At 40.1% G+C, this 12500-nt stretch overlaps 1 protein-coding gene across 2 annotated transcripts; it reads right to left on the bottom strand.

The window, feature by feature from the left end:
- Nucleotides 1–3576: 3576 nt before the first annotated feature.
- On the bottom strand, nucleotides 3577–11907 carry LOC106883784 (protein peroxidase GPX7). 2 transcript variants are annotated; one of them, XM_014934915.3, is made up of 4 exons: nucleotides 11152–11907; nucleotides 6201–6347; nucleotides 4243–4357; nucleotides 3577–3793 (listed from the first exon to the last, which is right to left on the bottom strand). In XM_014934915.3, the coding sequence occupies exons 1-4, from the start codon at nucleotides 11584–11586 to the stop codon at nucleotides 3621–3623; spliced, it is 870 nt and encodes a 289-aa protein (XP_014790401.2). In that variant the 5' UTR covers nucleotides 11587–11907; the 3' UTR covers nucleotides 3577–3620. The 2 variants fall into 2 exon arrangements, with proteins under 2 accessions (XP_014790401.2, XP_089200115.1); XM_089343989.1 differs by lacking the exon at nucleotides 11152–11907 and adding an exon at nucleotides 8833–9138.
- Between the last annotated feature and the right edge of the window lie 593 nt (nucleotides 11908–12500).

The raw sequence follows: 12500 nt of genomic DNA, 5'->3' as shown, positions 1-12500 counted from the left end.
AAAGTATATTACTCTACCTCTGGTATTTGAGTACTCTTTTTTCCACCTTGTTGCACATTTCATGTGCTTACTCCGGTATATATATATATATATCAGTGTAGATATATATATATGTACACGCATGTATATGCAAACATACTTGCATGTATACATATTGGAATATGTGTATATGTATGTATGCATATATAAAAGTGTATGTGTATATATATATATATATATATATATACACACATTTATATCTATCTATTTTTGTGTTCACATGTCTGTGTTTAAATATATATATGCATGTGTGTGTGTGTGTGTGTGTATGTATGTGAGTGAGCATGTATATATACTGGCTGTATATATTTTGCTTGCCCCTTGTCTTAATTATTGACCTTGTGCCCCCACCTGGAAAACTTTGTGTGTGAAGGTTTGACCTGCCCTAGTTACTGTAGGGTGCCAGGTTTTGACTTATTCTCTTCAACAAACAAAAGAACTCTGGCACTTCACCTTTGTATTATATCCTCATCATCATCATCATCTTCATTACCATAATTGTATTATATTTCTCTCGCCATCATCTTCATCATATTCTGTTATATATTTATGCCGTGTTCATCACCATTGTCATTTTCGCCATGTTATTATTTTCATTTTCATCATCATCATCATCATCATTATTATTATTATGAGCATCAGCATTCATTACCATCAGCATTCGTTACCATCAACACACCACCATCATCATTATAATAGGTGGAACAGTTATTGATGAAGTTGGTACTGACTTAATATAATTTTAGCATATTTGATAGATTGATAGATACATATGATCGTTCATCATCGTTTAACGTCCGCTTTCCATGCTAGCATGGGTTGGACGATTTGACTGAGGACTGGTGCAACCGGATGGCTACACCAGGCTCCAATCTAATTTGGCAGAGTTTCTACAGCTGGATGCCCTTCCTAACGCCAACCACTCTGAGAGTGTAGTGGGTGCTTTTATGTGTCACCCGCACGAAAACGGCCACGCTCGAAATGGTGTCTTTTATGTGCCACCCGCACAAGAGCCAGTCCAGGATATATATATATATATATATATATATATATATATACATGCATATATATATATATATATATACATGCATATATATATATATATATATATATACATGCATATATATATATATATATATATATATATATATCTATATATATATATATACATGCATATATATATATATATATATATATATACACATATACATGCATATATATATATATATATATATAATAAATGAAATGATGAATTGTAGATAAACAACGACAGGTAACAAAAAACATATACATATATTATTACCTATCCGGTTGTACATCTGAAATGAATTGATAGGTCCACATATAACATCTCAAGGTACATCTTTTTTGTCTGATGAAATTATGCTCATGTCACATAAATGCAAATTTAATGTACAGATTTGTAATTGAATTGAGTATTAATTGAAACAGCTGTCAGAAGCGAAGGTGACCAGTTTGTTTAATGCTAAACGATTATTAACTTCCTCATCTCAGTTTTCTTTTCTTCTTTTAAATGGATTATAAACTGTATGCTCTATATATATACCTAGTGTTTTAAGGGAATTTAATTCCCCCAACAATACTAGGTATTGAACCAGTATTTCCTTGGATGTAACCATCCCTTCATGAGGTAAACATATCCTCCAATTAAATTTATATATATATATATATATATATATATATGTGTGTATATATATATATATATATATAGATAGATAGATAGATACACATATATATACATATATATATATAGATACACGCACACATATATATATACATATATATGTGTGTATATATGTATGTATATATATATATATATATATATATATATATATATATATATATATATATATACATATATACACACACATACACATACACACACACAAACACACACACACACACATATGTACACATACCTATAACCAAGTGTGGCGTAAAAGAAATATATTAAAATTTTTTTTTTTTAAACCAACCTCAGTTATTTTAAATTTAAAAGAATTTTTTTCTCATCATTTTTACCATCATCGTCAGTGTCATCATCATCATCATCATCATCCACACATTCACTACAACTACCACCATTCCCGTCTTTGTTTGTTATGTCATCGTCATCCTAAGGAGACCCGCCACCAACAACTGCTGATGTATACGTTTCACAGGTTCAAATCAGCGGTTGTGTGGATGGGTACGTATTTCTCTTGGGGTGTGCTTTTGGAGAATATGCGTCTCGGACAAGGGCTGTGGCTCAGTGGTTAGGAGTATTCAGCTCATGATAATATGGTTGTGAGTTCAATATCCAGCAGCGCATTGCCCCCTTAAGCAAAACACTTCATTTCACGTTCTTCCAGTGCGCTCAGCCGGCAAAAATGAGTTGTACCAGTAATTCAAAAGGACCAGCCTTATCACATTCTGTGTCATGCTGAATGTCCCTGAGAACTACATTAAAGGTACACATGTCTGTGGAGTACTCAACCACTTGCACGTTAATTTCACAAGCAGGCTGTTGCGTTGATTGGATCAATTGGAACATTGATCATCGTAGCTGACGGCGTAGCTTAGTGGTTAGGGTCATTTGGCTAACAATCATATAACTGAGTTCGATTCCTGGTCACACATTGTACTCTTCAGCAAGACCCTTTATTTTACATTGCTGCAGTCCACTCGGCTGACAAAAATTAGTAATACTTGTATTTCAAAAGCCTTGTCAAATTCTCTGTCACGCTGAATCTCTCCGAGAACTACAATAATGGTATGCATGTCTGTGGGGTACTCAGCCACTTGTATGTTAATTTCATGAGCAAGCTGTTCCGTTGATCAGATCAACTGGATCCCTCATTGTAGTAATCGACGGAGTGCCAGCAATGCATCTCTCCAGCCTGGTGTGGTAACAAGGCTTTCTTCCCTAACATACGTGGTTCAGATGGTATATCTCTCCTGCAGTGTGTGGTACCTGTGACTGGGCTACTCTCCACCCCGTGCCAATATTCCAACAATGCATCTCCAACTACAATTTACAACTTTTTACAATTTGTAACTTAATGACTGTAACACTATTCATATTTCTTGTGACATTAAATATTTACACTGATTTTTGGCTGTCTTTGTTGTTGTTGTTGTTGTTGATTATTCTTTCTACTATAGGCACCTTGAGCAAGTGTCTTCTATTATAGCCTTGGGCTGACCAAATCCTTGTGAGTGGATTTGGTAGACGGAAACTGAAAGAAGCCGTCGTATATATGTATATATATATATATGTGTGTGTTTGTGTGTCTGTGTTTGTCCCCCTAGCATTGCTTGACAACCGATGCTGGTGTGTTTATGTCCCCGTCACTTAGCGGTTCGGCAAAAGAGACCAATAGAATAAGTACTAGACTTACAAAGAATAAGTCCCGGAGTCGATTTGCACGACTAAAGGCGGTGCTCCAGCATGGCCACAGTCAAATGACTGAAACAAGTAAGAGTAAAAGAGGCATTGTGAACAACAGCAAAAACAGAAAGAAAAAGACCAGTCTATTTGTGTTAATATGAATAAGGGGGTGTCAGGTAGGTTTATTCCATTATAAGTCTGTGTGAACAATATGTTTTGGTTTGTATTTTCCTTCAATCACATCTTGAACAGTTCGGTATATTTCACTGAATGAGGTCTTTTGGCTCCATACCTTAATCACAATGCCATTAGTATCGACGAGATATTTCCAGAAATTCCAGTTTGGTTCCTTGCTGGTGGATTCTGCGGAAGACATGGAGAAATTGTTATTACAAAAAGAAAAAAACATACCTGCAGAGACGAATGTATATATATATACACACACACACATATCTATATATATATATATATATATATATGTATATATATATTTATGTGTCTGTGTTTGTCCCCCCACCATTGCTAAACAACTGATATTGCTGTGTTTATGTTCCCCATAACTTAGCGGTTCGGCAAAAGAGTCCAATAGAAATAAGTACTAGGCTTACAAAGAATAAGTCCTGGGGACGATTTGCTCGACTAAAGGCGGTGCTCTAGCATGGCCGCAGTCAAATGACTGAAACAAGTAAAAGTGTATACTTGGGACGGTGTACCTGCTTACAGCTAGGTGGTCTGAGCTGTTAGGCAGTTAGGTATTTTGCTAGAGTTTGATAACATTGAATTATAAATTTGCATAGAGCAGGCCCACTTACTTGTGAGGTACTTCCAGAAGTTGGCAGCATTTGGTCCTTTGACGTCGATTTTTGAAAAGATGGGAAAGTTGATGTTATAGAGTTTCTCGGCAAAACTTTCGATTTCCCAGTCCTCCTGAAAAATGAAAAACACATGAGACATCATCACTGATTCACATTCTGCTTTCTGTGTTCGGATGGGTCATGATGATGATCTGAATCATCCCTTATTTGGAGTTTTTGTTCACCTGGTACCATATCTTACACAAGCATTAAATTTGAATTCATCACTGGTGACGAAAGCAGTGTTTGTTCAGAACAGCAATCCACATCATTCTCATCGTCATCGTCATCATTGTCATCATCTCTGCCACTGCCATTGTTATCATCATTGTTGTTTAGCCTCAGGAAACATCATCCCCAGCTGGCTACACGACACCACTATCTGCGTCCTTATATTTTCAAACAAGGGAGTTTAGCCTCCCCACTCAGAAAATTATATCATTTAATAGAAAATTATCATTTCTAAATCGTCCAACCCATGCTAGCATGGAAAGCGGACGTTAAACGATGATGATGATGATGAAATTTCTGGATGAGAGACATAACAACAGTAATATTCATCCTAAGTAGGACTGCTACATTATGTTGGCAAATAATCTCTACTCTAGAGTAGTTACTGAGTGTCTCTCGTTCAGAGATTTAGAAATAATAATTTTATATATATATATATATAGTTTTATCAATTTAATTTTAATTTTTTATAAATTGATTTTAATTGAGTTTTTACCTGTAATTTTGGATTTTGTCCCTAATATTATTATATATATATATATATATATATATACTTTATTTAAAAGTTCATCGGACAGTTTTGTTATATATATATATATATATATATAAAATTATAATATAGGGTATCTAAGATATACTGCCATGCTGAAAATAGCAGTCAAATCTTGACTCTAAAACACAATAAATATTCATATAGCACCAAGAGCAAAGACTCCATTCATCTTCGCTCTTTTGTGCTATATGAACATTTATTGTGGTTTAGAGTCAAGATTTGGCTGCTATTTCCAGTGTGGTGGTATCTCTTAGATACCCTATATTATAATTTTATATAATTGTTACTTTTGATGGTTTTTATTCCCATGCTGGCCACTTGATAAAATTGATATTTTATATATCGATCTTATCCTTATATATTATTGGCACGACGTCGAGGGTTCCAGTTGATCCGATCAACGGAACAGCGTGCAAGTGGCTGAGCACTCCACAGACACGTGTACCCGTAACATAGTTCTCGGGGATATTCAGCGTGACACAGAGTGTGACAAGGCTGACCCTTTGAATTACAGGCACAACAGAAACAGGAAGAAAGAATGAGAGAAAGTTGTGGTGAAAGAATACAGCAGGGTTCGCCACCATCCCCTGCCGGAGCCTCGTGGAGCTTTTTAGGTGTTTTTCGCTCAATAAACACTCACAACGCCCGGTCTGGGAATCGAAACCGCGATCCTGTGACCGCGAGTCCGCTGTCTTAACCACTGGGCCATTGCGCCTCCACATATATATATACATATATATATATATATATATATATATATACATATTTATATGTATATATGTATGCATATTTATATATATATATATATATATATATATATATATATATACATATTTATATATATGGTTGGCGTTAGGAAGGGCATCCAGCTGTAGAAACTCTGCCAAATTAGATTGGAGCCTGGTGTTGCCATCCGGTCTCACCAGTCCTCAGTCAAATCGTCCAACCCATACTAGCATGGAAAGCGGACGTTAAACGATGATGATGATGATGATGATATATATAGAGAGAGAGAGAGATGAATATTGTATGTATGGGTGTGTGGGGTGTGTAAACACACACACACAAGACTTCTACAATATGTCAGCAGAATATTCCAAACAAAGAAGAGCCAGTCAGGACATGTACTTACCCCTGGTTCTTGTTCTCCAAACTGGTTACAAGGGAAAGCTAACACCGTGAATTTCATGGTTCCAAAGGTTCTCTGCATTTGCACGAGGGCTTCATAATTCCTGTGAGTGTAACCGCATTCACTGGCAACATTCACCACAAGGCTCACCTGTCGGAAGAAAGAGGCACGATTTGTAGATCCCACATGCGGGATGGATGTAGGAAGTTCGGTCTGAGGGCGGGGGTCGAATTTTGTAGAAAGAAATCTGGTCAAAGAGAAGACGTTCTTTTATTCTTTCACTTGTTTCAGTCGTTTTGAGTGCTGCCATGCTGGAGCACCGCCTTCAGTCGAAAATTGAACCCAGGACAAGGATATGAACACACCAATATCGGATGTCAAGTGATGGTGGAGGGAGGGATAAACACAGATGCACAAATACATACAGACACACACACACACACCTATATCTCTTTTACTCTTTTACTTGTTTCAGTCATTTGACTGCTGCCATGCTGGAGCACCGCCTTTAGTCGAGCAAATCGACCCCAGGACTTATTCTTTGTAAGCTTAGTACTTATCCTAGCGGTCTCTTTTTGCCGAACCGCTAAGTTACGGGGACGTAAACACACCAGCATCGGTTGTCAAGTGATGGTGGGGGTACAAACACAGACACACAAACACACACACATACATATATATATACACATATACGACGGGCTTCTTTCAATTTCCGTCTACCAAATCCACTCACAAGGCTTTGGTCGGCCCGAGGCTATAGTAGAAGACACTTGCCCAAGATGCAACGCAGTGGGACTGAACCCGGAACCATGTGGTTGGTAAGCAAGTGTATGTGTGCTTGCATGACTGTATGTATATATAAATATGAATACACGTTATGTATATATGTATGCATGTATATATGAATGTAAGCATGTAAAGCAGTGTGGCTGTGTGGTAAGTAGCTTGCTTACTAACCACATGGTTCCGGGTTCAGTCCCACTGCGTGGCACCTTGGGCAAGTGTCTTCTATTATAGACTCAGGCTGACCAAAGCCTTGTGAGTGGATTTCGTAGACGGAAACTGAAAGAAGCCCGTCGTATATATGTATATATATATATATATATATATATATATATATATATATATACATATATATATATATATATATATATATATATTTATATAAAGGGCATTGGTCATCTTCTGTTGGTTGTTTTTTCCTTGCATTAGGTACTAAATGTGGTTATTTTGAGAAGTCCACTGTGTGGCCTTATTATTTTTCTGTAATAATGCCCTTTATATAAATATAAACGAATAATTATATTCTTGGGAATTAGAAATTTCCCTTATGAATTTTTTTACACACTGGTTTCTTGATAAAATTCTTGTAAAAGAGTTTTATCCTTTTTGAATTTATGTATATATATATATATATATATATATGCACAGGAGTGGCCGTGTGGTAGGTAGCTTGCTTACCAACCACATGGTTCCAGGTTCAGTCTCACTGCGTGGCACCTTGGGCAAGTGTCTTCGGCTATACTTAGATATACAGAAACAACAGCCAATTTCCCGTTAAATCACACCCTTGTCTTGTGTGTCTACAAATGTATGAACCAACGAACGATATTTCCGCATGGTAGCTAGACCTGCTAGAAATGGCAGCCACACTTTCCTACCATCCCTAAAAGGCAACATGTTACAAAATGTGGTACTCATTTGCCTGCAGCTGCTCTCTGAATTCCCTGCAGTACATGACATGGTGCCTTTGATCTTCCCTGCACTCCATAAAAAACTATATATATATATATATATATTAGTATATATATATATATATATATATATATATATATATATATATATATATATACTAATACATATATACATATATACATATACATATATATATATATACATATATATATATATATATATATATATATATATATATATACTAATACATATATACATATATACATATACATATATATATATATACATATATATATATATATATATATATATATATATACATACACACACAGACACACACACATACATACATATATATATATATATATATATATAGTGGGGGTGGGGGTAGAGCTGCAGATGGTGGGCAGAATTTGCCATATCATCATTAAAATATTGGTTAAACAAACAGTAAAAGGAGGGAACCAGATTTTTACTGGTGATACAGGGGGGAATTTGAGAGAGAGAGAAAGAAAGAGAGAGAGAGAGAAAAAAAAGAGAGTGAGAGAGAGTTAAGATAGGTACGTGTGTGTGTGTCTGTGTGTACATATATTCTTTTATTCTTTTACTTGTTTCAGTCACTTGACTGTGGCCATGCTGGAGCAGCGCCTTTAGTCGAGCAAATCGACCCCAGGACTTATTCTTTGTAAGCCTAGTACTTATTATATCGGTCACTTTTGCCGAACCGCTATGTTTTGGGAACATAAACATGCCAGCATTGGTCATCAAGCGATGGCAGGGGAACAAACACAGACACACACACACACACATATATATAAAGGCAACGAGCTGGCAGAATCGTTAGCACGGCGGGCAAAATGCTTAGTGGTATTTCATCTGCCATTACGTTCTGAGTTCTTGCCTCTGTGAGGCCCAAAGTTTAAAAATCATGCTTCACCACCTTGTCCCATGTCTTCCTGGGTCTACCTCTACCACAGGTTCCCTCCACAGTTACAGAGCAGCACTTCTTTACACAGCCATCCTTGTCAATACGCATCACATGACCATACCAGTGCAGTCGTCTCCCTTGCACACCACATCTGATGCCTCTTATGCCTAACTCTTCTCTCAAGACACTTACACTCTGTCGAACATGCACACTGACATCGCACATCCAGCGAAGCATACTGGCTTCATTCCTTTCAAGCCTACACATGTCCTCGACTGTTATAGCCCATGTTTCCCCTGCCATGTAGCATAGCTGTTCGCATACCGGTATACCATCTGCCTTTCACTTTGAGGCAGAAGCCCTTTGTTGCCAGCAGAGGTAGGGGCTCCTTGAACTTTGCTCAGCCTGTTCTTATCCTCACAGCTACTCTCTCAGAGCATCCAACTCCACTACTAACTTGGTCACCTAGATAACGGAAGCTATCTACAACATCTAGCTTACCCCACTGGCAGTTGATGGAATCTATTTGCTGCATATTAGAGTGTGACAGAGTGGATGCGCAATGGCCCAGTGGTTAGGGCAGCGGACTCGCGGTCATAGGATCGCGGGTTCGATTCCCAGACCGGGCGTTGTGAGTGTTTATTGAGCGAAAACACCTAAAGCTCCACGAGGCTTTAGAAAAGACTGTGGACCAGGAGGTCACATAGGTTATGGGTTCGTTTGAAGGAGAGGAGGAGTAGGTTGGGGAAGATGTGCAAAGTGGAGGGGTCGGACTGGAGTTGCTGGAAGGCTTGGAAAATGGTGCGTTGGAGAGGCAGGGTGGAGGGGTGGGAGGTGAGAGGAAATGGAAGACGAGTAACAGCAGGTCGGGTGCAGGAAGAGAAAGCAGAGGCACAGTCCACGGAACGTCCTCTGGCAAGGGTGGTGTGTGTGTGTGTGTGTGTGTGTGTGAGGCACCAGAAACCTCTACATGCTAGTAACAGCAGTGAAATCTCCCTCAATTTCACATCTTGCTGTCTTGAAAGAAGAAAGCTACACAGGATAAAATAGTCTGAGGTATACAAGGAAGTGGGGGGGGGGGGACGAACTGGATGAGGACAACTGGAGCAACTCAAACAAACTGACAGTTAGACAGCAGGTATAGATAGATTGACGTATGTTGTTGTTGGCACTCTGTCGCTTACGACGTCGAGGGTTCCAGTTGATCCGGTCAACGGAACAGCCTGCTCGTGAAATTAACGTGCAAGTGGCTGAGCACTCCACAGACACGTGTACCCTTAACGCAGTTCTCGAGGCTATTTAGCGTGACACACAGTGTGACAAGGCTGACCCTTTGAAATACAGGTACAACAGAAACAGGAAGTAAGAGGGAGAGAAAGTTGTTGTGAAAGAGTACAGCAGGGTTCACCACCATCCCCTGCCGGAGCCTCGTGGAACTTTTAGGTGTTTTCGCTCAATAAACACTCACAACGCCCGGTCTAGGAATCGAAACAGCGATCCTATGACCGCGAGACCGCTGCCCTAACCACTGGGCCATTGCGTCTCCACAGATTGACGTATAGACAGACGAAAAAAATAGACACGAGTACAGACTAACAAACGGACAAGCAGACAATCAAACAAACAGGTATATAGATATACGGAAAGACAAACAGTTGGATAGATAGTAGGGTAGATACAAGACAAATAAATAGGTATATGGAGAGAGATATAAAAAGATAGACATAGATAGATAGGCAGACGGACGGATGGAGTGACGAAGAGATAGATTGATAGATAGATAGATAAACAGATAGACAGATCGATTGATCAATCGATAGATAGATAGATAGATAGATAGATAGATAGATAGATAGATAGATAGATAGATAGATAAACAGATCGATTGATCGATAAATAGATATTTAACCATGCACACAGACAAACAGGTGTTTTGATATATAGACAGATGAACTGATTGATAAACCAGCCAAAAGTTAGACGAACTGACTGACGGACAGATGTTTGAATGGACGCATAAGCAGATGTCTGGCTGGAGGACGGAGAAGTGACGGACGGACGGGAAGACAGACAGGTAGGTATGTAGACATATAGACGGACAAACAAGTAAAGTGCCACGCAGTGGGAGTGAACCCACAACCATGTGGTTGGTAAGCAAGCTATTTATCGCACAGCCACTCCTGCTTGCACACACACAAACACATTGAGAAAAGGAGAGAGAGACACATCAACATGCAAATGTGTAAGTAATCACACACAAACACACACACAGAGACAGACAGACAAAGATAGATAGATAGATAGATAGATAGACAGACTTAGTTTACTCACCTTTCCTTTATATTTCGAGAGATGTACCGTATCACCATTAATATCTTTGGCAGTGAACGAATAAAAGTTTTTCAGTTTACCCGACGCTGCATTTTCCTCATCCTCGCCGCCATCGACGTCACTGCCGACACTGTTGCTGTCGCTTGCGGGGGTCTTACGGAGGTTCGAAGCCCTGGCGTGGTCGGCCAACTGGATACCCAGGAGCGCTGCCGATGCCGACGACGACGACGACGATATCAAAGAGGAGAATACGGCAACCAGGGCGGCCACGGAGATGGTTGCGGTGGCGAGCGGCGTGGTCGCACGAAACGTGACCGCGACAAGGGCCGACAACAGCGTTTTAACTCCGTCGACCAGCGACAGATGAGGTCGGAGAGCACACGGTCGTGGGACCACCGTCTGGCCGCCGAATCTTCCGTTTCTTACAAGTGTCATTTTCTCGACTCGAATCTTCCCCCTGTATATTTGTTACGGGTGGCCTTCCGATTGCAGTGTGGAAGAAGGTGAATGTTACTCGAGAGGGGTTCTTCCACTGAATGGAATAATAAATAAAGAACGTGGACGGGTCGACCAGGGAGAGGGGGGGAGGTTATAGAGAGGGAGGAAGGAGGAGAGAGAGAGGGAATAAACCCAGCCGACCAGACAATTTAGCAACAAGGCAACCTGACTGTAGAATCAGCCAGCAGACAGTCGCAGAAAAAAAACCCCAGCGCCACCATCATCACCATCACAGCACCCGACAGCCATACTCCCACTACCACCATAAACGCATACCCCCTCCACCACAGCCACCACCACCACCACCACCAGCGTCACCAAAACCACCACCGCCACAACTACTACCACCACCACCACAACCACCACCACCACAACCACCACAACCACCACAACCACCACGACCACCACCACCACCAGCGTCACCAAAACCACCACCACCACCACCACCACAACCACCACCACCAAAACCACTACCACCACAACCACCACCACCACAACCACTACCACCACCACAACCACCACCACCACCACCAGCGTCACAACTATCACCCACCCCTCCCGTCACCGACACCACCATTACCACAACCCTTACCACCACCATCACCACCACTAACAACACCACCACCATCACTTCCACTACCACCACCAACACCATCACTTACACTACCACCATCACACAACCACCACCAATACCACCTCCGACGCCACAACACTCACTAACACACTGTAAGCACCACCAACTACAACACCATCGTTACCATTACATCACTACACCACCCGTCACCACCATTTCAGTACCTCCTACCCACCCGCACACCCCACTAAACCACACGCACACAAACAGAAACGCA

Source organism: Octopus bimaculoides, chromosome 28 (assembly GCF_046866305.1).
Source record: "Octopus bimaculoides isolate indiv1 chromosome 28, ASM4686630v1, whole genome shotgun sequence".
Lineage (NCBI taxonomy): Eukaryota > Metazoa > Mollusca > Cephalopoda > Octopoda > Octopodidae > Octopus > Octopus bimaculoides.
Note: the sequence above shows the minus strand (reverse complement) of the source record. Positions and strands in the feature narration are given on the sequence as shown.